The sequence below is a fragment of the Microtus oregoni genome, unplaced genomic scaffold (assembly GCF_018167655.1).
Source record: "Microtus oregoni isolate MIOR12 unplaced genomic scaffold, Mior012 000000F_ref0000247, whole genome shotgun sequence".
Lineage (NCBI taxonomy): Eukaryota > Metazoa > Chordata > Mammalia > Rodentia > Cricetidae > Microtus > Microtus oregoni.
Window position 1 is genome coordinate 86,050,319 of NW_024543059.1, and position 27,896 is coordinate 86,078,214.

At 42.4% G+C, this 27,896-nt stretch overlaps 1 protein-coding gene across 2 annotated transcripts; it reads left to right on the plus strand.

Moving 5' to 3' along the window:
- Positions 1–1,806: 1,806 nt before the first annotated feature.
- Positions 1,807–27,747, plus strand: Rtca (RNA 3'-terminal phosphate cyclase). 2 transcript variants are annotated; one of them, XM_041658823.1, is made up of 11 exons: positions 1,807–2,033; positions 2,125–2,225; positions 3,110–3,253; positions 3,993–4,116; positions 7,033–7,091; positions 9,865–10,006; positions 12,099–12,223; positions 14,185–14,243; positions 22,216–22,310; positions 23,704–23,808; positions 27,421–27,747. In XM_041658823.1, exons 1-11 carry the CDS (start codon positions 1,989–1,991, stop codon positions 27,520–27,522), a joined length of 1,101 nt encoding a protein of 366 aa, XP_041514757.1. In that variant the 5' UTR covers positions 1,807–1,988; the 3' UTR covers positions 27,523–27,747. The 2 variants fall into 2 exon arrangements, with proteins under 2 accessions (XP_041514757.1, XP_041514764.1); XM_041658830.1 differs by having other exon boundaries at positions 2,019–2,033; positions 3,095–3,253.
- Positions 27,748–27,896: the final 149 nt, after the last annotated feature.

The following is a 27,896-nucleotide window of genomic DNA, read 5'->3' on the forward strand; positions in this document are numbered from 1 at the left end:
GTGTTTGTCTTTGGATTCACCTTCTTATTTAGCTTCTCTAGGATGGCAAATTATAGGCTCAATGTCCTTTATTTATGGCTAGAAACCAAATATGAGTGAGTACATCCCATGTTCCTCTTTTTGGGCTCTTGGCTAGTTTCTATACCATACTTCTATCTTGTTCACTTCCTTCTACCACCAAAAGAATCGAGAATGGTGCAAACAGATCAGAGCCAAGAATTCACAGCAGGAGTTTGAAATTAGAAAGCACAAGTGAGGGCAGAGACCCAGCTCTTTGGTAGAGAGTTTATTTGGCACGTGTGAAACCTCCACATCAGTCCCTAGTACTGTGACAGGTAAATAAAAAGCTTTTTTCAGAGGAGGTTATGTTTCTGCAATAGGAATCTATAATGTAAGATAATCAAGGTACCACAGGGGCTGGAGAGATGGCTGCTTTTCCATAGGACCCAGGTCAGATCCTCAGCACTCACTTGGTGACTCACAATCTTCTGTAACTCCAATCCTGGGGAATTTGATGCCCTTTTCAGGCCTCTGTGGGCACCAGGCACTCTTGTGGTGCACAGATACATGTGTAGGCAATACACCCATACACATAACAAAGTAATTTTTAAAAGTATTCTGTTCCCAAAGCCACAGTCTTGCCTCGACTTCTCATTATTTTTTGCCTGTAAAAGTACATCACTGTTATCTCATCCTTTGGGTGCTCAGGCCTCTAAATTCGTGGTCTTCATACTGATAAGGGGCTTATGCCTTTCCCTCTGGTTAGCAGACTATGAGACAATGAAGTTTTTCTAAGAGTCTCACGCTTTGGGACAAAGGAAAGGCTGGGGTCACATGCTGGCGGGGATGGGGTGGGGTGGGGAGGAAGCTTGTTTCTCAGGGAGAGATTTAACAGTTCTGAAATCGGCTAGAGCCGGGCGGTGGTGGCGCATGCCTTTAATCCCAGCACTCGGGAGGCAGAGGCAGGCGGATCTCTGTGAGTTCGAGTCCAACCTGGTCTACAAAGGGTGTTCCAGGACAGGCTCCAAAGCTACAGAGAAACCCTGTCTCGAAAAACCAAAAGAAAAAAAGAAAAAAAATGAAATCGGCTAGACCACCTTGCAGGAGACACTGAGTCAATGATGGGTCAGTTTTGGCCTTGGCCACACCTTGACCAGAATTACTTAAGTTATTCATTTCTGTTGCCCTCTACTTAAACCTAGACCTGGTCTATTTTTTCCTCTTCCCAATGGAACCATATTTAATAAATCTCCGTTTTCTGCTCTTCATTATTACTCTCTCTTTTTTTTTTTTTTTGGATTAGCTACTAAGAAGGGATGGCTGAACCTACTTTGTTAGGGTTGCCGGAGCCCGGGCTCTGATGATAAACAATTTAAGTAACCGTACAACCATAGCTAATATTCCAAATCTCAACTAGGAGTACTGCCCTGATTAGTATCTTGGAGCACGTTCTAGATTGGTTTAAGTAATCTATGTGTTTCCAGAATATTGAGTCAGAACAGTACAGAAGTAGTGATGTTTACACCACGCAATTCAGGCGATTCAGACTCATTTCCTAAGTCTTTCAGGTACCCAAGGACGCTGGAGAAAGCAGAGCAACACACGATTGTGGGGAAAGTTAAAACACCAGCATGAGGGACAACTGAAGAATGTACCTGTTGGGAAAAGGTCTTCTGGAACCTGAAGGTTTGGCTGTGTCACCCCCTTGCGGTCAGCCCAGATCCCTGAGTTAGGGAATATAGGCCAACAACTCTCTGCGCAGCCTCTTTTGAGCGCCGGGCAGCGAGCATGCGTACAGACGGCGGGCCGGGTCCACAGAGGGATTTTATTCCAGCAGGGAGGCTTTCTCCTGAGGCACTGATTCTTTCTCCTTCCGGCAAGTTCGGACCGGAAGCGCAGTGTCGGGACTGCGGGCTTGTCGGCGCCCGGTCCTTTTTCTGTGGCAGGCGGGGCGTGGTCGCTGCGGGCCCGGCTCACGCGCGTCAGCAATGGAGGGGCAGCGGGTGGAGGTGGACGGCGGGATCATGGAAGGGGTAAGTGCGGCCTTGTGTGGGGCTGGGGCGAGGCGTGGCGGTGGGGACCTCCATTCAACAACTCTCGTTTCTTGTCCCCGGTGCTCTGCAGGGCGGCCAGATCCTCAGGGTCTCCACCGCCCTGAGCTGCCTCCTGGGCCTCCCCTTGCGCGTGCAGAAGATCCGTGCGGGCCGCAGCACACCGGGCCTCAGGTACTGCGGGCGCGTGGGGAGTCGGGACCCTGAGTCTAGGTCGCCGGGCCGGGAGACCGGGATCGGATCCCGGGTTGTGGGGCAGAGGATGCCCGGGGCAGCGTCCAGAGTGCAGCCCTCGCCCGTCTTTCCCGTCCCTAAGACGGGCTGCGAGTTGTCCTTGGGACGCATTGAAACACGGTAGTTTGTCACTTGTGTTTCCCTTAGATTCGCTCTCATCTAGCCCAGGGTAATCCCGAACTCCCTAGATGGGAATAATAACCTTGAACTTTTGATTCTCCTGTCTCCAATTCTCAAATGCTAGAATTACAACTCTGTGCCACCATGCCCAGTTTATATAGTTCTGGGGATGAAACCTAACGCTTTCTTCATCCTATGCACCACCACCGAGCCACATTCCTATCCCCCAATCAATCCATCTCGTTTTATAAGAATAGCAGTCAGATTGTTAGCACACACAATAGTGAGGGTTCATAGCTTGCCTTTAATTGTAGCTTTAAGGGGTCTTATTTAAACAATCCTATTTTGTGTGGGTTGAGGCCTCAACATAGGATTTAGGGGGTGAGAGGTGTCATGGGTTGGTTATTTAGTAGAAGGCAAGCAAGGCTGGTAGCACGTAGGTAGTTCTAGTTTTCTTTTTATGCACACTTGGAATTTGTAACAGTTCCTGGGTGTGTTTGTAACCTAAATAACCAGTCTTGAGACCTTTAAAAAGTTGCCTATAAGCAGTGAGTCTAAGTGCGTTAAAAACCCCAGTTGAAGCTCTGCCATTGAAGACACGGTACTTGCTTTCTGGCCATTGCTTCTGTAGCGGTTCCGTAGAGTGGGGTGTTAATATAGGCAGTCTGATTGCACACGTTTTGATGCAGTATTATGACCTGAAGGCCTCAGCATTTATCTGGACTGGAAATGGTTCGCGATTTGTGTGATGGGAACCTGGAGGGGGCAGAAATCGGCTCAACAGAGATAACCTTCACACCGGAGAAGATCAGAGGTGGAATCCACACGGCGGATATGAAGACGGCAGGGTAGGTCGCACTAGTGCTCCATCCAGGCTTCAGTTCCGGCGGGGTTTCTAATGCTTCCTGGGGGATGCTCCTTAACCCTTTAGAGATCCAGTTTTCCCCCCCTTAAAATGTAAATAATAGACCTTCCAAGGTTCAAGACAGTGGATGTGAAACTTTGAGTGCCTGCTTGTTGAGCCATAGCATTCATTCATTCATTCATTCATTCATTGAGACCGGGTTTCTCTGCGTGGCCTTGGCTGTTCTGTATCTTTGTACTTGTTGAGTTATAGCATTTATTCATTTATCATCCATTCATTTATTTATTTAATTTTTTATTGAGTCAGGATTTCTCTGAGTAGCTCTGGCTCTCCTGGAACTAGCTCTGTAGACCAGGCTGACTTTGAACTCACAGAGATCCTCCTGCCTCTGTCTCCCAGGTACTGGGATTAAAGGTTTGCCCCACCACTTGCTGGCCACATTTTTTTTTCTAATATTTTTGGTGGTGCTGGGTACTCAACAAAGGCCTCACAATCAAGAGGCTGAAACCTTTTATTATTGATTTATTACCTCAACCCAGTTTGCTTATCACCTTTCTAATTGGAAATATTTCCCTGAGATTCAGGATTCTACCCTTTAGACACTGGAGTGTTCTGACTTCTGCATTGTCTGAGCCCTAAGTCCCACCAGTGTGCAGTAACGAGTACAGCTGTCCTGAGAATCAAGAGACAGTACAGTTAAGCGTGTTCTGCCTTTTCCTTAGGAGTGTGTGCCTCTTGATGCAGGTTTCAATGCCTTGTGTTCTGTTCGCTGCTTCTCCATCGGAACTTCGTTTGAAAGGCGGAACTAATGCTGAGATGGCCCCACAGATCGATTACACCATGATGGTAAGGGGCGGCCTCGTGCTCTCTGTGTAAATATGTCTGCAATATCTTTGTGGACATTCCTCCTCAGGCATGTTTTCTAATTCTGTTGCAGGAGATGGGACAGATTAAGGTTCACTTTAGAGTTTGTATTATAAATTAAGATAGTATCCATACTGAGTCTTTTTTTTTTTAATTTTTTTTAAGATTTATTAATTATGTGTACAATGTTCTGTGTCTATGCCTGCAGGCCAGAAGAGGGCACCAGACCTCATTCCAGATGGTTGTGAGCCACCATGTGGTTGCTGGGAATTGAACTCAGGACCTTTGGAAGAGCAGGCAATGCTCTTAACCACTGAGCCATCTCTCCAGCCCCCCTTTTTTTTTTTTTTTTTCTTTTGGTTTTTCGAGACAGGGTTTCTCTGTAGCTTTGGAGCCTGTCCTGGAACACCCTTTGTAGACCAGGTTGAACTCAAACTCACAGAGATCCGCCTGCCTCTGCCTCCCAGGTGCTGGGATTAAAGGCGTGCGCCACCACTGCCCGGCTTCCCATCCTGAGTCTTTAAGGGCCTAAAAGTATAATGATATAAATTGTATCAGTTATTATATAAATCACCAGTTTTTACTTTAGTACTGGTGTTCTTATGGGGGGAAAGTGGCACAGGTTGAATGTAGCACTGAAATACCAAGTGTGCCAGACTCTGAGCCAGTGAGATGGCTCATTGGGTAACAACACTGGCTGTGCAAGTCCAGCGACCGAGTTCAGCCCCAGAACCACAGCAGAAGGCCAGAGCCGACCGCCCCATCAGTGCCGTGGTGCATGCACCCTTCCCCTGGGGCACAAGTGGAGCATTCCCAGCTGACTGCATGTGATGGGAGTGATCACAGCCCAGGTGCCGGTGACATTCACTCATTCCTTCAGAGTCTGTGTATAGCGTGTGAGACGTGAGTTTCATGTGTGCATCCCATCATCGTGTGTGTGCAAATGCTACAGAATCTGAGAAAGTCAGAAGCCCAAAGCTCTTCTGGGTCTGAGCATTTGCAGGTGAGGATATTCAATCTGTGTTAATTTTTTTCTCGAGGTTTATTGTGGCATAATTCTTTACAGTTAAATTTATTCCTTTAAATTTAGTTTTAGGAATTTTTTACATATAGGTACATGTGAACCAATTTTCATAGCTAAGATGTGGGATAGTTTTATTTAAAAAAAAAAAAACATACTCTTTATGGGTAGCTAGTCCTGTTCCTAACTCCTGGCAACCACTTTTCCATTTTCTTTTAGTTTTGCTTTTTTCACAATGCCATCTAAAGTAGTAATGCGTGTGTGTGTGTGTGTGTGTGTGTCTTTTTCCCCTCTTTTCAAACAGGATCATTATATCCCAGGTTGGCCTTAAATTGCTGTGTAGGGAGGGTAACCTTGTGTTTCCAATGCTCTGCTTCTACTTGCAGGTCTAGAGTTGCAAGTGTGCCCCCTATGGCCAGTTTTGCTGGAAAATGACTTCGTGCATGCTAGCCAGGCATGTTGCCAACTAAGCTCCGTGCTAGTTCCTGGGTCTAGATTTTTTCACTTACATGATAAATTTGAGACTCAGTGTTACTGAAGTAAAGGCCAAGTGGTTTTATTCTGTATAGGAACCAGTTTGTTTATCTGCTCATGAGTTGGAGGTCACTTGAGTTGCTTCCATGTTTTGGCAATTTTGAATAAATTCACTACTAAGATGTGCAGACACTGCCAAAATATGTTTCAGCCCTGTCTGTCCTCTTTGTTACCTGTGAAAGCTCCTGCATCCCACCGAGCATTCGTGGCTTCTGTGCTCAAGTTCCCCTTACCCCGCTCCACATCTGAGTGTTTGAAGTGTTTGGGTGCGGTGGGACCCAAGGCTTTACACGTGTTAGGCAAGCGCTCTGCCCTGGGCTGCATCACCACTCCTGTCTTTGAAAAAAGCAAAACAGAAATTTAGTGCCGTCCATAGCTCCTACACACATGGAGACAATCTAGAGAAAGGAGCCAAACTCTCAAGTAGATCGCATGTGTTTTCGTAGGCTTTAGGCTTAATTACCGTCGTCTTGTGAAGCGCTGCCGTTATGATGGACGGCATCATCTTTTTAGTGTGCTGAGATGTGTAATGAAGGTCACTTCCTCTTTACCTAGTAATTCACATAGAGGAAACTGCTCAGTCTAAGCCACTGTGGAAGGTGACTGTTAAGGTCTTTGAGCATAGCCTTGTATAAACTACGATTATCATTGTGTAGCATCTAAGGAAGATACTCTTAGAGCAGCGGTTCTCCACCTGAGTTGCCGCAACCCCCTTTGGGGGTCAGATATCAGATATCCTGCATGTCAGATGGTTACATTACAATTCACAGCAGTAGCAAACTTACTGATATGAAGTAGCTTTGAAGTAATCTTTGGTTGGGGGTCACCACACAATGAGGAGTTGTAGTAAAGGGTACAGTATTAGGAAGGTTGAGCTTCACTGCTTTAGAGGATGGATTGATAAATTTTACTCAACTGTTATGTTATTTAAATGTTGCTTGGGAAGAACTTATGATATCATGAAAAATGTTCCTAATATGAAATGAGAATAATGGAGGGTAAAGTGTCGATCTGATAGATTCAGCATATTGAGAAGCAGTGTATAGTGGAAGGCTGTTCACTAGCGCCCTCTTGTGTCCCTTTGTGTGCACTGTTGTTACCACCGGGAGGACTGGTGTGTGGAGTGTGCGGTGCTGCCCTTAGGTAGACTTGTGCAGTCCTGCTCAGTGCTCAGCTGTGCACCGGACTTCTTGTATGCACGGTAGAATTGCTCTCGGTATTGCTGTTGTCCTTCTGTATCTGTAGCACCTACAGACCAGCTTACTGCATGGCTTTTTTATTTAATAATTGAACTTGGTGAATCTCTGCACACCAGTGGCTAAAGTAACAATTGACTTTTTCAGGTTTTCAAGCCAATCGTTGAGAAATTCGGTTTCAAGTTTAATTGTGACATTAAAATGAGGTGAGTTACTCAGTCTTTAGTGTCCCACCCCATCCTTCCGACAGCAGTGCTGGGGACCCAACGCAGGGGCTTGTGTGTGCCAGGCCAGTGCCCTGTCAATGAGTTATATCCTCGGCCCTTAATCTTTTTCATCTATTACAAGTTCCGAAATTAGTGGAAAAGTTATGTTTAGAGAACTATTACTCTGATACTGTTAATGTGTTATGTTTCATGATAAGTTTCTTTTTCTTTTCTTTTTTTTTTTTTCTGAGACAGGGTTTCTCTGTTTAACAGTTCTGGCTGTCCAGAAACTCAGTCTGTAGACTAGGCTAGCCTCAAATTCAGAGATCTTCTTGCCTTTGCTTTCTGAGTGCTAGGATTAAAAGTGTGCACCACCAGCACCCAACTTCATGATAAATTTCTTACAGAAGTAATTGTACTTTGTGGCTTAAAGGTAAACTGTAGAGCTACGGGACCTTATCTGATACCCGTGATGTTCATTTGTTCACTGAGAGAAAAAGTTTCATGGGAAGATTTCCTTAGCTATTGCTATGTATTATACATGCCTGTATTATCCACACGTGTGTTCTCCACTCCTGTATTATCCATCACTGGGTTGTCCGCATGTGTGTTATTCACACCTGTGTTAGCCATGACTATGCTATCCACACCTGTTTTCACCCGTGTTATCCATGACTATACCACCCACACTGGTGTTATCCACACGTGTGTTATTCGCTCCTGTGTTATCCATGTGTGTGTGTTATCCGCGCCTCTGAACAGGCAGAGGAGACCCTGTGTGGACACCTGCACTAGGCTCTCTGGAGTCATGAAGAGGCTGCTCCCCAGTGTAGTCAGAGTTGACGTCCTAAGAAAGCCCGACCTTAGGGATATGTCTGTAAGGTTGTCCTCTGCTCTTCAGTGACAATGTGAAAGATTTGTCCTGCAGCTTAATACTCCATGGTCTTAATGCTCTATGGTCTTAATGCTCTATGGTCTTGATGCTCTATGGTCTTGATGCTCTATGGTTTTAATGCTCTATGGTCTTAATGTTCCATGATCTTATTGCTCCATGGTCTTGATGCTCTATGGTCTTGATGCTCTATGGTCTTAATGCTCCATGGTCTTGATGCTCTATGGTCTTAATGCTCTATGGTCTTGATGCTCTATGGTCTTGATGCTCTATGGTTTTAATGCTCTATGGTCTTAATGTTCCATGATCTTATTGCTCCATGGTCTTGATGCTCTATGGTCTTGATGCTCTATGGTCTTAATGCTCCATGGTCTTGATGCTCTATGGTCTTAATGCTCTATGGTCTTGATGCTCTATGGTCTTGATGCTCTATGGTCTTAATGCTCTATGGTCTTGATGCTCTATGGTCTTGATGCTCTATGGTCTTGATGCTCCATGGCCTTAATGCTCCATGGTCTTAATGCTCTATGGTCTTGATGCTCTATGGTCTTAATGCTCTATGGTCTTAATGCTCTATGGTCTTGATGCTCTATGGTCTTAATGCTCTATGGTCTTGATGCTCTATGGTCTTGATGCTCCCTGGTCTTAATGCTCTGTGGTCTTAATGCTCTATGGTCTTAATGCTCTATGGTCTTAATGCTCTATGGTCTTAATGCTCTATGGTCTTAATGCTCTATGGTCTTAATGCTCTATGGTCTTGCCCCAGTTTTCTCTCTAGTTTCACTCCCTCCTACTTTCAGGTTGCCTGCTGTCTTAAACTGCTTTGCCCCTTTACATTCATGTTATTATATCCCCTGCTTACTTAAAAATTAGAGATCTTTATTTATTTATTTTTTCGAGACAGGGTTTTTCTGTGTATCTTTGGCTGAGACCAGGCTGGCCTCTAACTCACAGAGATCCACCTGCCTCTGCCTCCTGAGTGCTGGGATCAAAGGCATGCGCCACCACACTCGGCTAGAAATCTTATTTAAAAATAGAAAATTTCTATTTGAACCATCTTTGGATGCTTCACACTTATTCTTCATCTGTTGGTACCTCTTTGCAGCCATATTTTTAATCTTAGTAGATTGTAAACTACGTCATCTCCTAACTACTTGGAGCGTTGTAGGGTTAAGACAGCCCCTTTAGGGGGCGGGGTTTGCCTCGGGCGAATGCCTGCCAATAAATGGGCGCGCAGAGAGGCGGCTTAGCCCCTTTTCCTTCCTACCTCCTGTGCCACGCGGGAACTTCGGTTCTGTAAGTTTATCATTAAAGTGTGAATATTCCTTAATATCTGCATTGCATTTATTTATGCCGATACAGAGCGTAGCAGTTCTCAGCATCTGCAATAAATGAATAGAACTGAGGTAAAATTTTGTTAGTGTTGAGTGGTTATGTATTGATCAGATATTAATCTGAGAGCTTGTCATATATCAGTTCTGATTTTAAGCCTGGAAAACAAACCAGTAGAGCCGGTGTCACAGAGAGTATGCTCTCAAACAGCACTTTGAATAGTGAGGAAAATGTTCTGCACTGTCTTCAGTGGTTGTCACTGCCATGTACCCATTGAGCCCCTGAAATAGTCTCATGTCGCTGGGATGATGATTTCTCTTTGTCCTGTGGGTTGTACCCAGGGCCTCGTGTTCACATGCTAAGTCAGTAGTCGTGTGTCTCTTCAGACCACAGAGTGGACACCCGAGACTGCAGATAGGAGTCAGGCCTTTCCATGTATCTCCACAATTTACATATCGTTTGGTATCATTCTTGTGACTGCAATGTGTTGTCAGATTTTACTTTGTCATGTACTCAGTTATGGAGAGGTATTTGTTCTACTTTTCCTAGGGGCTATTACCCAAAAGGGGGCGGTGAAGTCGTTGTCCGAATGTCACCAGTTAAACAGTTGGACCCAATAAATCTGACTGATCGTGGCTCTGTGGCCAAGATATATGGGAGAGCTTTTGTTGCTGGAGTTTTGCCACTAAAAGTAAGTTGTCTTAGTGCTCTTAGAAGTGTATGGACACTTTGATAGTGCTACAACATTCAAGTTTTTGAGAATACTCTTTGTTTCTTTCAAAATAAGAGTCTCAGACACTGAGGTTTTGTTTGATTTTTCTTTTCTTCTTCTGAGGTTTTTGTTCTTGTTTAAAGTAGGGTCTTTTGAATAGCCCAGGCTTCCTGGAACTTACTGGGTAGACCAGATGGTCTTGAACTTTCAACACTCTTCCTGTCTCTACCTCTAAAATGTTGTTAGTTTGTTTTTTCAAAACGGGGACTCACGTAGTTCTGATATAGCTGATGATGGCCTTGAACTTACAGGCCTAGGAAATCCCAGGATTCATGTGAGCTGGGCAACACGCTCCCCCCTGAGCTACATGCCCACCCTGAGAACTTTTATTTTTAATTATGTTTATTTCTTTTGTGTGGGTAGGGATCGGGCTGCATTCCAGGGCACACGTGTGGAAGTAGGTGGCAGCGCATGCCACCGTGTGTGTGGGGACAAAGGCCAGCCCACGGGAGCCCACTGGACCCATTTCACTCCCTCACCATGTGATCCCTGGAGCTCTGACTCATGTCACAGGCTTGCCAGCAGGTGCCTTTACCCTCTGAGCCATCTCAACCAAGGTGGCCCAAAAAACATATTTATTTTGTTTGTTCCGTTTTGTTTCAGATAGGGTTCACCATGTAACTCTGACTGGCTTGGAACTCACCATGAACATCAGGCTGGCTTCAAAATTAGAGAGTTCTACTTGTTTCTGTCTTTCAAATAGTGATATTAAAGGTGTGCCCCATCCTGCCTGGCAGAATTTTTTTTGTTTTGTTTTCTTTTTTTGTGGCGATATTTTTTTATGCTATAACAAATAAAACTTGCCTGAAATTCAGAGTGCAGAGCTAAGCAATAGAGGCTAGGCAGTGGTAGCACACACTACTAAGACCAATTAGAATTTGTGCTATAGTGTTTTGCTTTTAAGCTTTGTTGTTGTTTTGTGTATGTGTGTGTTGTAATTTGTTTGTTTGTTTGGTTGGTTGGTTTTTCAAAATAGGGTTTCACTGTGTTGTATAGTCCTGGCTGTCCTGGATCTCACTCTGTATACTAAGCTAGCCTCAAACTCACAGAGATCCCCTGCCTCTGCTTCCCAAGTGCTGGGATTAAAGGCATCCACCACTGCCCAACTTTTGAACTTCTATTATTTTTTTTTATTTATTTACTTAACTTTTTATTATGTTTGTTGGTGTGAAGGTGTCAGATCTCATGGAACTGCATTTTTCAGACAGTTGTGAGCTGCCATGTGGGTGCTGGGAATCGAACCCAGGTCCTCGGGAAGAGCAGTCAGTGCTCTTAACCGCTGAGCCATCTCTCCAGCCCCTTGAACTTCTATTATTTTTTGTGTGTATTTTGCATGCTATATGTTTCATGTATATGCAGTGCCTTATGAGGCCAGAAGAGGGCATTGAATCCCTTTGGGACTGGATTGGCAGATGGTGGTAAGCTGCCATGTGGGTGCTTGGTATCAAAAATGGGCCCTCCGGAAGAATAGACAGTGTTCTTAACTGCTGAGACATTGTTCCAACCCAGTGTTCTTAACTGCTGAGACATTTTATTTTATCCTTATTTTATCCTTATGTGTAAGAGTTTTCCCTTCATATATGAATGTGTACCGCATGTGTGCCTTGTGCCTACAGAGGTCAGAAGAGGATGTTAAATCCTCTGAAACTGGAGTCAAGGGTTGGCTGTTAACAACCGCGTGGGTGCTGAGAACTGAACTCATATCCTCTGCAAGAACAGCTTTTAACTGCTGAACCATCACTCCAGTTCCCCAGAACTTAATTTGGATGTCTTTTCTTTTACATTTTTCTTAAGTCAGAGCTCTCTCTGGAAGTTTTTAAATGGTGCATGGAAAAGCTGACTATGTATAATTTTGTAGGATTGAAAGCAATTGTGAACAGCCAGAGCTACACAATACAGTCACACCCTATCTCAAAAAACAAACCAAAAGAGAGGGGGAAAAAAAGTTTAAAAACTAATTGTCCAAATAACCAGTGATGAATTCATTTCCTTTTCTGATTTTCCAAAATAGGTAGCAAAAGACATGGCGGCGGCAGCCGTGCGCTGCATCAGAAAGGAGATCAGGGATCTCTACGTCAACATCCAGCCTCTGCAGGAGCCCAGGGACCAAGCGTTTGGCAACGGGAGTGGAATCATGTGAGAGCATGGACTTAGACATTTCCTGATGTCATTACCATCAAAGAGTTGAAGGACTGTTGCTCAGTTTAGGGTTTTACAACATATTTGTAAGGGAATTTCCACCTAAAACAACAGTTTAGTGAATTAGTGTGGTTATTTGAGGGAAGCTTGGTGTCACATGGCAGTACTTCCCAAACTCACGAGACAGGGGTTGAGAGTCAGAAGTTTGAGGGCACCTTAGACCTAGGCTGCACAGTGTGTTTGAAGGTAGACTGGGAGCTTTATCAAGCTACTGCCTTAAATCAAACGTAAGCAAAACACCAAGAAAATGAGCATTGTGATTTTGTTTCCTAAGGTATTTTGTACTTTGTAGACGTTTATCTGTGGGTCCCATGATCATAATTCAAGCAACTCCAGATAAAAGTACTTGGGAAAAACAAGTTTCTGTTGTAAGTGTACAGATATTTTTTCCCCTTGTCATTCCTTAAACAGTACAGTGTAATGACTGTACAAACTGTGCACTTTGCAGTACGAGTCTAAGTAATCTAGAGATGATTCAGAGTACAAGTTTGATGCCAATGTTACCTCAGTTCTCTTTTGTTTTTTGAAATAAGGCCTCACGTAGTATAGTCTGACTTTGAACTTTGTGTATGTTGAAGGATCTCCTTGAACTCATGATCCCCCTCCTTCCCTTCTGGGAAGACAGGTGTGTGCCACATGCTCAGCCTGTTATTTGGTTTGTTGAATCAGATCTCACTCTGTAGTCCAGGCTGGCCTCAGATGGTCCATAATCCTGGTATCTCCCCCGCCCCAAGTGCTGGATTACAGGTGTGAGCTAGTTGATACGATATTGTTTAAATAAAGGACTAGGACATCCTTAGATTTTAGTATCCTCGTGTAGATCCTGAACTCCCCATGAATACTGAGGGACAATTGTAGTGAACTTAAATTGTTGTTGTTTTTTAAGATTTATTATTTTAGTTACATGTATGTGGGTGTAGGCATCTATGGAGTACAGAAGGGGACACTGAGTTCTTAGCACTTGTGAGCTGCCCTATGTGATGCTAGGTACTGAACTTGGGTCCTCTGCAAGAGCAGTTTTCTTAGCCACTGAACTCTCTTTCCAGCCCCCTGAATTTAAATATTTAAGCTAATCAGAAAGTAATCTTTGAAACTAACTCTAACAGGAATATTTCCAGTTTTTTAAAGATGCCTTAAGTATGAAACTAATTTACAAATACTTAGTGTGGTAATGATGTCTTCAAGTTACAAAAATTCTTTAATTGATGTTTTTGAAGTGTAGAAGCACAGTGTTTTGTGGATACTTAAATTTCAAGTCACCTTATTCAGAAAAGTACAAAGGTTAAAGTAAGCGCTTGCTGTCTTTGCAAGTACTGTGTAATAAACCCTGGAACACAGGCAAGTCTGCATAAAGACCTTTTCATTGCAGATGACCATAGGGTGCTTTCTAACACTGAGCTGGTAATGACCCAGTTAATGACAGAATACGGGTAGGGGAGGGGGCGGCTTTCTTTACATGCGAGTACATTAGAATCTGCAGACTTTGCCCAGCGCCACTGTCTGGGAGGAGTTTCACTACTGCAGTGAGGTGACCAGATTTAATATTGCCTGTTTAACAGTAACTAGCCTCTTGTGTTACATTGATGTGAAAGTTAAAAGTACTACTGTGTGGGTAACTACCCTCTCTTCCTCCTGTGTAGTTAAAGTAAAGTACTACTGTGTGGGTAACTACCCTCTCTTCCTCCTGTGTAGTTAAAGTAAAGTACTACTGTGTGGGTAACTACCCTCTCTTCCTCCTGTGTAGTTAAAGTAAAGTACTACTGTGTGGGTAACTACCCTCTCTTCCTCCTGTGTAGTTAAAGTAAAGTACTACTGTGTGGGAACTACCCTCTCTTCCTCCTGTGTAGTTAAAGTAAAGTACTACTGTGTGGTAACTACCCTCTCTTCCTCCTGTATAGCATTGTTGCTGAGACATCCACTGGCTGCTTGTTTGCTGGATCATCGCTTGGCAAACGAGGTACAGTGAAGGAGAGGGTTCTATAATTCCTACTGTCACTAAAAAAGTCTCTCTTCAGGGTAGACTGTTGAGAATGATGAGTGACATTTTAAAGATAGCACCAACTATTAGAGTTAACAAATTCTTCGTTTCTCCCAACTTTGTATTTTGAGAAAATCTCTCCTAGGTGCACCAGTTGTGAATATTTAGCTATGTGTTGTGTACATTTCTGAACGGTTTCAGTGTTCATTGTGGGTGCCATGCCTCAGTCATGAACTGCAGCAGGCATTCCCAATACCCTCAGATTCACAGTGTTAGCCTTACACCTGAGGAATTTGTTACACAGACATACCCACACATTAACTTAAGCAAGTTGCCTAGGAACAATGTTGAATTTATTTATTTATGTTTATATAGTATTGACCTATCATGGTTATTGACTCTTTTATTCTACTTTGTTACTTTATTTGGTTTTCTTAAGACAAGGTCAGCCCTCATTGGCCTGTTAATCACTGGGTAGCCCAGCCTGGCAATTCTGCAAGTGCTGGGATTGCGGGCATGTGCCACTGTGCCCAGCTTAGTTTGTCTTAAGTACAGAATTCTCTGTTTGCTTTTTCTTTTTAATTCTCACAATACTGACATTTGGAAAAGTTCAGAACATTTTTCTCAATAGAGTTCCTCATAGTTTGCATTTGTCTGGTTGTCTTATGCTCAGGGCTTTCCTGTGGACATTGTGTGTACTTGATTATATATATGATCCAGTAAATGTAAAGACATAAAATACAAACAAAATTATCTTATTCTGAGCTTTTAAGAAATTTTTATCTGGAGCCACAGATTTCTTTTAAAGAATATAGAATTTGACTTTTATTACTTCTGATAGACTTATTTTGTATTCATCTTTGTACCAAAGACTTAGAATGTCTAGGAAAGTAGGAACCAGACGAGCCAGAGACGTGCTCACAATGATTTAGAACCTGTTCGGATCTTCGTGTTTGGGATTTGTTGTTGTGTGCAATGATATCTTGCCCTGAAGCCCACGCTGACCTCAGACCTAAGCCTTGCCAACTTCTGGGCTCAACAGTGAAAGACTAAACTTTAAATGGTTGCTCTGAGAATGTCACCTGTTCTTTTTTAAGATGATACTGAAAATCCTTCAATTCCGATGAGATTTTCTGTGACTAATTATAACTTGTGCAAATCACAAGTTTTAGATTGGAAGCTGAGGTATGGCTCTGGGTTATAGCTTTGTCATAAACTGGTCTTAGATATTTTTCTACGCGTTTGTTTCCTAGTCTTTATGGAAGGCTGTATTATCACAACACAAGAAGGAAGAAATGAATGATTGCAAAGTTCCTTGCAAAAACAAAAAAACTGGCCTTATAATTAATTATTTAAAAATTAATTTTATATATGTGTGTATGTGTATGTGTATGAGTGTTTTGCCTACATGTATGTCTGAGCACCACTTTCGTGTCTGATACACAGGGAGATCAGAAGAGGGTGTTGGACCCTATGGAACTAGAATTACTGTTGTGGGTGCTGGGAATTGAACCTGGGTCCCCTGAAAGAGCATTCAGTGCTCTTGATTGTGTATCCTTCTCCAATCTTTGTTATTTTGGTTTTGTACTTGTTTTTCACAATCTTGGATAAGCTACGGCCTCACACATGCATTGAGCCACGCCCCCAGCCAGCCCTGAGTAGTGTTTGTAAGCAATGCATACCATGGAGCACATGGGAGGCCAGAGGAGTCTTTCAAGGGCCAGTTCTCCATTTTCACCGTGTGGGTTTTGGAACTTGAACTTGGGTCATCAGACTTGGCCACAGGAGCCTCTCTACTGACTGAACCATCTCACTGGCTCCATAATTAGTATTTTTTTTTGATATTCCACAAAATATATTTTAAAGTGACAGTGAAGGTCATTACATATTGATAAAGTAAGAAACCCAACAAGAGGGTGTATAAACACATATTCTTGTCACATTGGTGTACCCAATTTTATAAAACAAACAAGAGATAGAGCTCCCCAATACTTCGGGTGATTTCAATACATGATTATTACCTATAGACAGGTCATCAAAACAAAAGTAAATAGTGAAACCACTATATATAAATAATTGGACTGGACTAACATCTACAGAACATTTCAAAGAACATCAGCAGAGAAGAACACATTCTTTTTTTTTTATTTAAATTTATTTATTTATTAAGGATTTCTGCTTCGTCCCCACAACCGCTTCCCATTTCCCTCCCCCTCCCCCGATCAAGTCCCCCTCCCTCATCTGCTCGAAGAGCAATCAGGGTTCCCTGACCTGTGGGAAGCCCAAGGACTGCCCACCTCTATCCAGGTCTCGTAAGGTGAGCATCCAAACTGCCTAGGCTCCCACAAAGCCAGTACGTGCAGTAGGATCAAAAACCCATTTGTAGTTATAAGGGCGGCGGCGGGGCTGCGTCCCCAACACCCCGGCCGCCTGCTCGGCTAGCTTATGCCCGAAATAACAACACACAAACTGTATTCATTTAAACACTGCTTGGCCCTTTATCTTCTAGGCTAATTCTCACATATTAATTTAGCCCATTTCTAATCATCTGTGTGTAGCACCCCTAGGTGCGCTTACCGGGAAGATTCTAGCCTATGTCCATCCTGGGTCAGAGCTTCATAGCGTGCGTCTGCCCAGGAGCCAGGAGCATGGTGTCTCTCTCAGGCGTCTGCTCCTGAGAGCAGAGCTGTCGCGACTGAGCTCACTTCCTCTTCCTCCCAGCGTTCTGTTCTGTTTACTCCTCCCACCTATCCTCTAACCAATAAAATGGGCCAACGCAGTTCCTTTATTAGCCAATGACCTTCCTCCATCATTTCCCCTTTTTCGGTTTAAACAAAAAAAAAAGGCTTTAACTTTAACATAGCAAAATTACATATAACAAAACAGTTATCAAGTAAAAGTTACAATAATCTTTATCATAACTAAGAAAAACTATAACTATAACTAACTATTCTTAACTCTATCAAAGACTCCAGAAAGATACAATACTACCTAAGCAAACAAGAAAAAAGCAACTTTTAAAACTCTAGAAATGACAGAGACATCTCGCTGCCTGAACAGTCACCCAAAGTTCCTCTGTACCGTTGGGGCATCCATCTTCAGCCTTCAGGCCCATGGTATCCAGCAGACATTTCCATAAAGCAGGAAAATTCAAAGTCAGTTCAGTCACTATCTGTTGTGTCCTGCAGAATGTCTCACAGACTCTTTCATGAATCAGGAACCCCGAAAGATCACCTCACCTTAGGCAAGTTCAGTAGTCCTCTCTCTGCGGGTTCTTTGTGTCCAGTTTATGCAATAGTCCAGGCAAGAGCAGTTTCTTGCCCAAATGGCTATCAAACTCCATAAGGTGCCTCTTCGATGCCCATCTTCCTCTTGAAGTAGATTGGTGCTGCCAGGAGCAGAGTGTCTCATTGTCATGAAAAGTCCTAAGCTATTAAAACATTTAAAATGCCATATTCTATAATCTTTGAAAAATATGAAGAATGCCTATCTAAAATATATCTCTATATATCTAGAAAATCTAACTAACATGACTACAAGCTTTACTATTATCAATGATTATCCATTAACAACCTATATTTCCTAATTATACAATACATATTTAAATGAACTACACAATCACAATACCTTAATCAAAATCAGAAACACATATATATAACAAAATTGACCTTAAATCTCTATCAATAAAGCAAAATCTATACTAATGTAAATTATTCATATCTATATCATATCCCCCTTTAAATGTAAAAGAACATTTATAAACATTTTTTTGGGAATATGGGCGCAGTTATTTCTCTCCAAACTGCTTCCTGCTGAATGGGGGCGTCGTTAATTAGGTCTTTCATGGTATAACCTGTGTGCTAGTTTCATCTCAGTTGGCAGTTAAGCAAAGCAATTTTCTGAAGATGTTCACTGCAACCCTTCAGGAGGGCGTGGTCCATCATACCAAATCGGAATAGAAGAAATGAACAGCGTCTCATCCTCTGTGAAAACAAAATAAGAAACTCTTTTCCAAGTATCATATCCTTAGATCCAAATTTAAAATATCTATGTTGGATTAGTTCAGCAGCATTTATAAATAAATATCTTTTAGCAGCTGTTGCACCTTCCTCAGTATTCAAATAATTCAAAGAGAGCATAATAGCATACAGTATCAAGATTCTCTGTGTATTTTCCATCTTTGTTCGTTTTGTTTTAACCTCTATTTTTGTTTATTTTTACTTTTAACTCTTTGCTTTTCGAGACAGGTTCTCTGTATCTTTGACCTGAAGTAACTCTGTAGACCAGGCTGTCTTTGAACTCTCAGAGATCCGCCTGTCTCTGCCTCCCAGGCATTTGGGATTAAAGGTGTACACTATTACACCTTGAACTCACAGAGATCTGTTTGCCTCTGCCTTCTAGGCACTGGGATTAAAGGCGTGTGCTACCACACACAACAACTCTCTTCCTTTTTTTTTTTTTTTTTTTTACTTTAAGAACTTTAAATTTTAGTCTGCATATATTTTTAACACACTTCAAACCATTTAGAAATTTTGTTTGTCTTTGAATCTCTCTTTACTGTATATCTCTCTTTTTCTGACCACAAGAGCCTTTAATTTACCAAGCAATCTCAGTAGGACTAAAGGCGTGGCTTTGCCAGCTAGATCTAGTCCATTTCTTAGCCTTCCAGCCTCATGGCGGATATACAGGCTGTAGCCATGTTTACTGCAACAACTGTATGGCATTTCAAGGTCCCTGCCAGCAAGTGAGCTACAACAGACAACACTCAAGTCCTCTCTCGGTAGCCGGCCCTCCTGCCTCAAACAGTCAGAGTTTGCCCTGGCAGGATGGCCCAGAAAGCCGGCATTTTTAAACGGCGCAGCTTTTTTCCTGCTATGGCTGAAAACCGAAAAGCATGTGTTCAGCTTTTTGTCAACACCGTTTAAGTGTTTCGTGGCAGGACCTCTTAATGAGCTGCAGGCTTTGCAGCTAAAGCTGAGTCAGGAAGCCTCTCTTAGATGAGGCGCTTGCTTGCCTCTAGCAAGCAGAGTAGAACCGAGAAATTGCTGCTACCAAGAAACCAGGCACAATGCTTTCATTTTGTTCTAGAATTACTTCCCAAGCTGTCTCAGGCTTTATGTGGAAGCAGTTGTCCACGTGGGTGCCATATGTAGTTATAAGGGCGGCGGTGGGGCTGCGTCCCCAACACCCCGGCCGCCTGCTCGGCTAGCTTATGCCCGAAATAACAACACACAAACTGTATTCATTTAAACACTGCTTGGCCCTTTATCTTCTAGGCTAATTCTCACATATTAATTTAGCCCATTTCTAATCATCTGTGTGTAGCACCTCTAGGTGCGCTTACCGGGAAGATTCTAGCCTACGTCCATCCTGGGTCAGAGCTTCATAGCGTGCGTCTGCCCAGGAGCCAGGAGCATGGTGTCTTTCTCAGGCGTCTGCTCCTGAGAGCAGAGCTGTCGCGACTGAGCTCACTTCCTCTTCCTCCCAGCGTTCTGTTCTGTTTACTCCTCCCACCTATCCTCTAACCAATAAAATGGGCCAACGCAGTTCCTTTATTAGCCAATGACCTTCCTCCATCACCCATTGCCATTGTTCTTGTGTTCTCCGTAGTCCTCATTGTCCGCTATGTTCAGCTAGTCCGGATTTATCCCATGCTTTTTCAGACCTAGGCCAGCTGGCCTTGGTGAGATCCCAATAGAACATCCCCATTGTCTTAGTGTGTGGGTGCACCCCTCGTGGTCCTGAGTTCCTTGCTCGTGCTCCGTCTCCTTCTGCTCTTGATTTGGACCTTGAGAAGAACACATTCTTAACAGCAGCCCAAAGAATTTGTTTTCAAAATGTTCACTTTTTTAAATTTGTTTTTATTGAGCTATATACTTTTCTCTGCTGCCCTCTCTTCCTCCCCCCTCTTCTTCTACCCTCTCCTATGATCCCCATGCTCCCAATTTACTCAGGAGATCTTGTCCTTTTTTCTACTTCCCTTGTAGATTAGATCTATGTATGTCTCTCTTAGGGTCCTCTTTGTTGTCTAAATTCTCTGGGATTGTGAATTGTAGGCTGGTTTTTCTTTGCTATATGTCTAAAAGCCACTTATGATGGGAACACCTAATTTTTTACAAAGAAGCAAAAATAAAACGGAAAAAAGAAAGCATATTCAACAAATGGTGCTGGGCATAATTGGATATTAACATATTGAAGAATGAAAATAGATCCATGTCTATTGCCACACACGAAACTCAAGTCCAAATGGATCAAAGACCTCAATGTAAAACCAACCACACTGAACCTTATAGAAGAGAAAGTGGGAAGTATGCTTGACAAAGCTGACCACTTCCTAAATATAACCCCAGTAGCACAGACACTGAGAGCAACAATTAATAAATGGGCCCTCCTGAAACTGAGAAGCTTCTGTAAAGCAAAGGACACAAGTCAAGAAGACAGAATGGCATCCCACAGAATGGGAAAAGTTCTTCACTAACCCCACATTAGACAGAGGCCTGATCTTCAAAATATACAAAGAACTCAAGAAATTGGTCATCAAAAGAACAAATAATCTAATAAAAAAATGGAGTACAGACCTAAACAGAGAACTCTCAAAAGAGGAATCTAAAATGGCTGAAAGACACTTAAGGAAATGCCCAACATCCTTAGCCATCAGAGAAATGCAAATCAAAACAACTCTGAGATTCCATCTTACACCTGTAAGAACGGCTGTGATGAAAACCACTGATGACAACTTATGGTGGAGAGGTTGTAGGGTAAAGGGAACACTCCTGCTGGTGGGAGTGCAAATTGGTACAGCCCCTTTGGATGTCAGTGTGGCGATTTCTCAGAAAATTAGGAAACAACCTACATGAAGACTCAGCAATGCCACTTTTGGGTATATACCCAAAGGATGCTCAATCATGCCACAAGGACATGTGCTCAGCTATGTTCATAGCTGTTGTCTGGAGGTTTCTGTTCTGACTGGTTTCTGCCGGCGTTAAGCCCCAAAGAAATCACACAGAGGTCTATATTAGTTATAAACTGATTGGCCCAGTATCTCAGGCTTCTTATTAACTAATTCTTATAACTTATATTAGCCCATTATTCTTGTCTATGTTAGCCATGTACCTTTTTCAGTGAGGCAGTCACATCTTGCTTCTTCTGTGGCTGGGTCACAACTGCAGACCGAGCTTTCCTCTTCCCAGAATTCTCCTGTTCTTGTTACCCTGCCTCTACTTCCTGTCTGGTTGTCCCACCTATACTTCCTGCCTGGCTACTGGCCAATCAGCATTTTATTAAAATACAATTGATAGGGTACAAACCATTGTCCCACAGCACATAGCAGCATTGTTTGTCATAGCCAGAACCTGGAAACAACCTAAATGCCCCTCAACCGAAGAATGGATAAAGAAGATGTGGTGCATTTACACAATGGAGTTCTACATGGCAGAAAAAAAATGGCATCTTCATATTTGCAAGCAAATAGATGAATCTAGAAAATATCATATCTGAGGTAACCCAGACCCAGAGGAACAAATATAATATGTACTCACTCATAAGTGGCTTTTAGACAAAGCAAAGAAAAACTAGCCTACAATTCACAATCCCATAATTAGTGTTTTTTAAGCAGGTACCAAACAACTTATGTTTCCTCCACTTGTTCATCGACACATTGGCATTTCTCAAGTTTCAGAAGATTAGATAACATAGACGCTTCCCAAAACGTGTATTGGTTAATTAACATCCAGGGCCTAAAAACAGGTACCTCAGTGCCAATTGGGATGTACCATTTGAACTCTGGGATAGAATTTTGCTCTGTAGCCCAGGCTGGCCTTGAACCTGGAACAGTCCTTTGTAGGTTCTCAAGTGCTGGGATTTCAAGTGTGTGTCACCTTATTTAGTTCAGTTAAACTTGATGACTTGGAGTAATTTGTTATTTTCTTTATTATTGCACCTGCTATTTTAGGTGTGAATGCAGACAAGGTTGGAATTGAAGCTGCTGAAATGCTATTAGCAAATCTTAGACATGGTGGCACTGTGGACGAGTATCTGCAAGACCAGGTAATGACAATGACACTTTCAGGATCAAAACCATCCTTTCTGCTAGCTTTGAGCATAATTATGTTGAATACAAATTTCTTTAATTGTGGTATCAAAATCCAAATACTTCTGTCTCATTCTCTTGGTCTCAATGCAAGGTATGTCTAGATATGTCTGTACTGGAACGTTTTGTTTTTCTTTTATTTTGAGATGGGATCTTGCTTTCTAGCTCAAGCTAATTTGGAATTCTCAATATGCACTTTGTCTCTTGAGTGCTGGGATTATAGATAAGTGTCACCATACTTGGCTTATAGTTTTTTCACATGTTATTTAATTACAGAAAGTCCTATTCCAATCATTGAAAAAGTTTTCTTTAGAGTTTATGTTCCTGGAATTTCAGTGCCTGCCTTTCTTGGCCTGTCTTTAGCACACCTGCCTTGTTCTCAGTCTGTCTTCGCTTAGTTCTGGAGTGCTTTTTCTTCTTCTAGCCGCTTTGCTAGCTAGTTGCTGTTGTCTTCTTGTCAGTTTTAAAGTGCTTGAGGCTCATGTTTTCTTACCTGTCTTTCCTTCCTTGGTTACCTTTTCCAGTCTCATGACTTAAGTACCAATCAAATGGTGACACCCCCAGATCCGTCACTGCACAAACCTTTTTATGTGCTCATTTGTTGTTTTCCTGTGCCTGTCAATACCTCGACTAGGTTATGTCACCTCCTCAAACTCAGGAGCAGACTCACACTGGGAAGTGCTCTTGAGTGTGTACCTCCACTCTTCTTTTGAGGCAAGGTCTAGGTGTGCACGCCCAGGCCTGGCAGAGATGTTCCTATGTTTCACTGTCTGTGTGTTTTCCTTTCTACCATATCTTTCTCTCAAGTCACCAGTTTCTCTCCTTTTAGGAGTGTGCTCTCAGGCTGTCTGCAGTCTTGTGGTTGATCCTCAAAACAAAGAAAAAAAGGGAGAAAGAAGAAGAGGGTTTCTTCAGGATTTCTTGACCATTTTTTGGGGGACAGTTTTCCTTATGTTTGGTCATTTCTTTCTTGCCTAAGTCCATATCCCCAGGATTCTATAGTCTCCATTTGCCTTTTAAAATGCAATTTTAAAAGAGTAGAAAGATTTATCATGTATGCCAGCTTGCAGAAATATTTGGTCTAATAAGCATAACAGTGTCCAGCTCTCTATTTTATTCTGAAACATAAAATTTTAAAAGTCAGTCTTGCTAAACATGTATTAAGTCACAGACTCTGGTTGACACACAATCTCTGTCACCATCTAAAACTCCTGGAAATGTGGAAATTATTCTTTTAATTTCTTTTTAAAGCCATTTTGATTTCTAGTACCATTTTCCTTAGCTGTAGAATTTGGAATTCTAAATCTTAGCATATTTGTGAGATTTTTCTTCTTTGTTCTTTTTTAATAGCTGATTATTTTCATGGCACTAGCCAATGGAATTTCCAGAATAAAAACAGGACCAGTCACACTCCACACACAGACTGCTATACATTTTGCTGAACAACTAGCAAAGGTGAGTGTCCTGTTAGAATGACTAACTGGGTTAATAAGCAGGAAACCCTGTAATAATCATGATTGGTGCTGCTCGTGGGCTCCCTGGATGGTGGGCTCTCAGCTCCCTCAGCACCGTCTCTGTGTGGCTGCCTGTGTAACCATGGTGAGTGCCTGTGGGTAAACTGAGACGGAGAGTAGATTGTTGGAGGTCTGCAGCTCCTGTTCACAGCCTGGGTTTTGAGCACACCAGGAGGACATTTTTGAAGGCCCGGTGGTTCCGCAGCTGTGAGTGAAGACATTCTGCTGTTACTACTGTGTGAGCTCGTGTTTACACCTGTTCTTCAGGACTCTTCACTTTAAAACCAATGTTAATTTCTTTGTGGAGAATCTACAAAGTATTTTCTCTGGCTAGTAAAGCCATTGTTGTGTTTTCTTCCTTTTCAAATTACCTCTCACTGTGTCTTACTGTGAATACACACAGCTTCTTCTTTTCCTTATCCAGTACCATAGCATATTTTTATTTTGGGATTTCTTTTTATTTCTTGCATGATTATAGTTTAGTTTTATTGAGTCAAGGTCTCAGTCTGTATTTTGGGCTGTCTTTGAACTTCCTAGGTAGACCAGTAGTACTTGTGGCCCTCTGGCCTCAGTCTCTGGAGTGCTGGGTTACAGCAGGAGCCACCACACCCACATGTTATATTCTCTGTAATATAGTTCTGTAAAATTTATGACTCAATTTTATGAGGTTGCTGACTTTTTTGAAATTATAAAGTAGTTCACATTAGGCATGGCAGTGAGCACCTGTAATCCAGCATTTGGGAGGCAGAGGTCATTTCTGTCTACCTGGCACATTTCAGGCCAGCCTAGGCTATAAGACATGACTCTTTCCTAGGGCAGTGCTGGCGCATGCCTTTAATACCAGCACTTGGGAGGCAGAGGTGAGCAGATCTCTATGAGTTTAAGGCCAGCCTCATCTGAGAGTTCCAGGACAGGCTCTAAAAGTTAAAGAGAAACCCTATCTCAAACACACACACACACACACACACACACACACACACACACACACAAAGATAGTAACTCTTTCAAAACAAGAGCAATAAAAAGATTATAAAATATCTGCATTGCATTCTCTAAAAATATTTTTTAATTGAAAATAGTTATTTTCATACAAAATATTCTGATTATAGTTCCCTATTTCATCTCCTCCCAGATCCTCCCCACCGTCTCATGGTTCCAACACAACACCTTTCTTAAGGAAACAAACAAGCAAATAAAAAGACAAGAATAAAACAAAATGAACAAACTAACAAACAGCAATAATAATATAATAAAATCATAATAATAATAACAAAGAGAAAAGAATAAAAAAGAAGCAAAGAGCACAAAACACATACACACACCCTAGAGAATATCCTTCATGAGCCAGACATGGTGGTGCATGCTTAGAATTCTAGCACTTGGGAGGAGGATCATAGCTGAAGGCCAGTGCCAGTGCTATATAACAAGACCCTGGGTCAGATGCCCTCTTCACTTCCTCTGTCACCAAAAATAATTCACTAGCAAAGGTGAGTGTCCTGTCAGAACGACTATCCGGGTTAATAAGCAGGAAACCCAGTAATAATCATGGTTGGTGCTGCTCGTGGGCTCCCTGCATGGTGGGCTCTCAGCTCCCTCAGCGTCCGTCTCTGTGTGGCTGCTTGTGTAACCAGGGAAATAAAGCATCACAGCTGGGGAGGTACACAAAGCCCGTCACCCCGCTTTTTCTTCTTTACAACTCTTCGCAACTTCTACTCTAGTTTTGGTAGTTGCCATTGTAAGAAATAGATGGGGTTCAAGAAAAGCCTGGTTGGGAGAATTGAAGGCAGATGGTATCTGGTGACAGCAGTGAATTAACTATTTTATAATAGCCTTGATTCCCTCGTTTCTTGCTTTTTGTGTTTTACTGTCCTGGGAATCCAAACCAATGATTTGTGCATGTCGGGCAAGCATCTGTCACTGAGCTTCATCCTATTAGTATTAATAGTTTTAAATTTACCTTTATTTTATATTTAGGAATGGTTTGCCTGCATTTATGTCTGTGCCACATTTGTGCCTGATTCCCCGGGAAGCCAGAGAGGGGTCTGCTCTCCTGGACCTGGAGTTATAGGTGATTCTCTATGTGGGTGCTAGGATTGGATCTGGGTCCTCTATAAGAACAGCCAATGCTGTTGAGTGCTTAGTCATCTCTTCAGCCCCATGCTGTATTTACAGTTACTACTCTTCTCCATCATAGATCGATGATCTTAACTAGGTGGTATCAAGTTTTATTTATTCTTTGTAGCCTTCAGTTTTATAATATATTGTATATTAACACTTAAGTACGCTTAACTGAGTAGACACCCCTGAACTGGGGTGTTTGTGACTTTTGTTTGTAATTCATCTCTGTGTGTGTGTGTGTGTGTGTGTGTGTGTGTGTGTGTTTGAAATAGGGTTTTTCTGTGTAGCCTTGCTGTCCTGGAACTCACTCTGTAGACCAGGCTGGCCTTGGACTCAAAGGTCCACCTGCCTCCGCCTCCTGAGTGCTGGGATTAAAGGTGTGCACCACCACACCCAGACTCTTTGTTGTATTTTAACTGGGTAATTTGGGCTAATGTATCTTTATTTTTCTGTGGTTCAGTACGACTAAGTCATTTGTAAAAATATGGGACTTGAACTAGATCTTTTAGGCTTTGTAAGTGTGGTTAAGCATAAATTTGAAGTGATTTCCCTCTTACTTGTGTTTCATATTTTCATGTTTGTAATTTAAAAAATGCAGCCACACATAAGAGTTTGGCTCTGTTGCTCTGTGTTCAGTGTTTGTTCATTCCACAGTGACTTTTAGATGCCTGCTTGTACAGCACCCAGTTACATAAACAGAAACTGAAAGCTTGTGAAGGTTGCTGGTCAGTAAGACCACAGGATGATGGTTTCAAGTTGCATTTTAGAGACTCCTAAAACTTAAGGATTTGAAATCCCTTTGCTAGAATCTCAAACCATTTGATTGTTTTTACTTACATTCAGTTTTATTAAACGGAACTACATTTACCTAAAATGATTCTTCCAGAGCATAGAGACAAATCACATATTTCAAAGCCAGCTTCAGCTAACAAGTGAGAACGAGAGTGTTAAGCTCAATGATGGAGGATGTTAGTCACCACAGCCCTCCACCCCACGTACCCTTCTGAACTAGCGTCTTGAATTATGTATTTAGAGAATTAAATTGGCAGGAAAAATTTAGTGAGAGCAAATAATGTCATATCTGACAGGTAAATGATTCAGACCTGTGTTTTAGAAAAACAGAGGGGAAGAGAAAATGTGCCAGCAACAGTCGATGGCGTAGAAGCTACACTTGCCACGGCTGCACGTGTCTCTGTGCTCTTAGTCAGTGGCCGTGGAGGGGAGCCTGATTCCTCTGTCCTAACAGACAACAGTCAACAAGAACCATGGTCCTCAGACAAAATAAGCTACTGAATTTCTTCACAAGTCACTTGATTTTTGTGTGTGCCTTCTTCAACAAATGGATTTGATGTGAACGCTCTTCCTTAACTTGGAGTTCTAGGACTGTGCCTTCGTCCTCTACATGTGTCCTTACGTACTAATATTCTGCTTCCAGGCCAAATTTACTGTGAAGAAATCAGAAGAGGAAGAAGATGCCTCTAAAGACTCTTACATCATTGAGTGTGAAGGGATCGGGATGACAAACCCACATCTCTAGGGTATTTACTCCCTGTTGCACTAACTGATTTATATGTGCTGTAGCACAGAGCCTACGAAGGAAGATACTGCAGGGCTTGGCTGACTTTGGGGATGAAGTGCGTCAGTTGCTGAGACTACTTCCTCGTGGTCGGCACAACTTGAATATCTTCTGATATATAAACAGTAAAAGACAAAACTTGCTAAATATAATAGTAAATTTCAATATTAAAGTATTGAAATCAAATGCTGTTTATACCCCAAATATGTGCTGCGTCTTCTCTCTCTCTCTCTCTTTAGTGTAATAAATTAAGCAAGGGACACAGATTTGATCTCTAATTTGTGTTACTAATGACCTTCCCTGCAGTTTCACTTTCTGTAGTTTGAGCTACCCTA

What these genes read in the sequence shown, in the direction of transcription:
- Rtca (XM_041658823.1), top strand. Translation starts at nt 1,989, where the DNA reads ATGGAGGGGCAGCGGGTGGAGGTGGACGGCGGGATCATGGAAGGG. An exon ending in ACGGCGGGATCATGGAAGGG is followed by an intron (nt 2,034 to 2,124) that starts GTAAGTGCGGCC and finishes GGTGCTCTGCAG; the next exon opens with GGCGGCCAGATCCTCAGGGT. An exon ending in AGATCGATTACACCATGATG is followed by an intron (nt 4,117 to 7,032) that starts GTAAGGGGCGGC and finishes TGACTTTTTCAG; the next exon opens with GTTTTCAAGCCAATCGTTGA.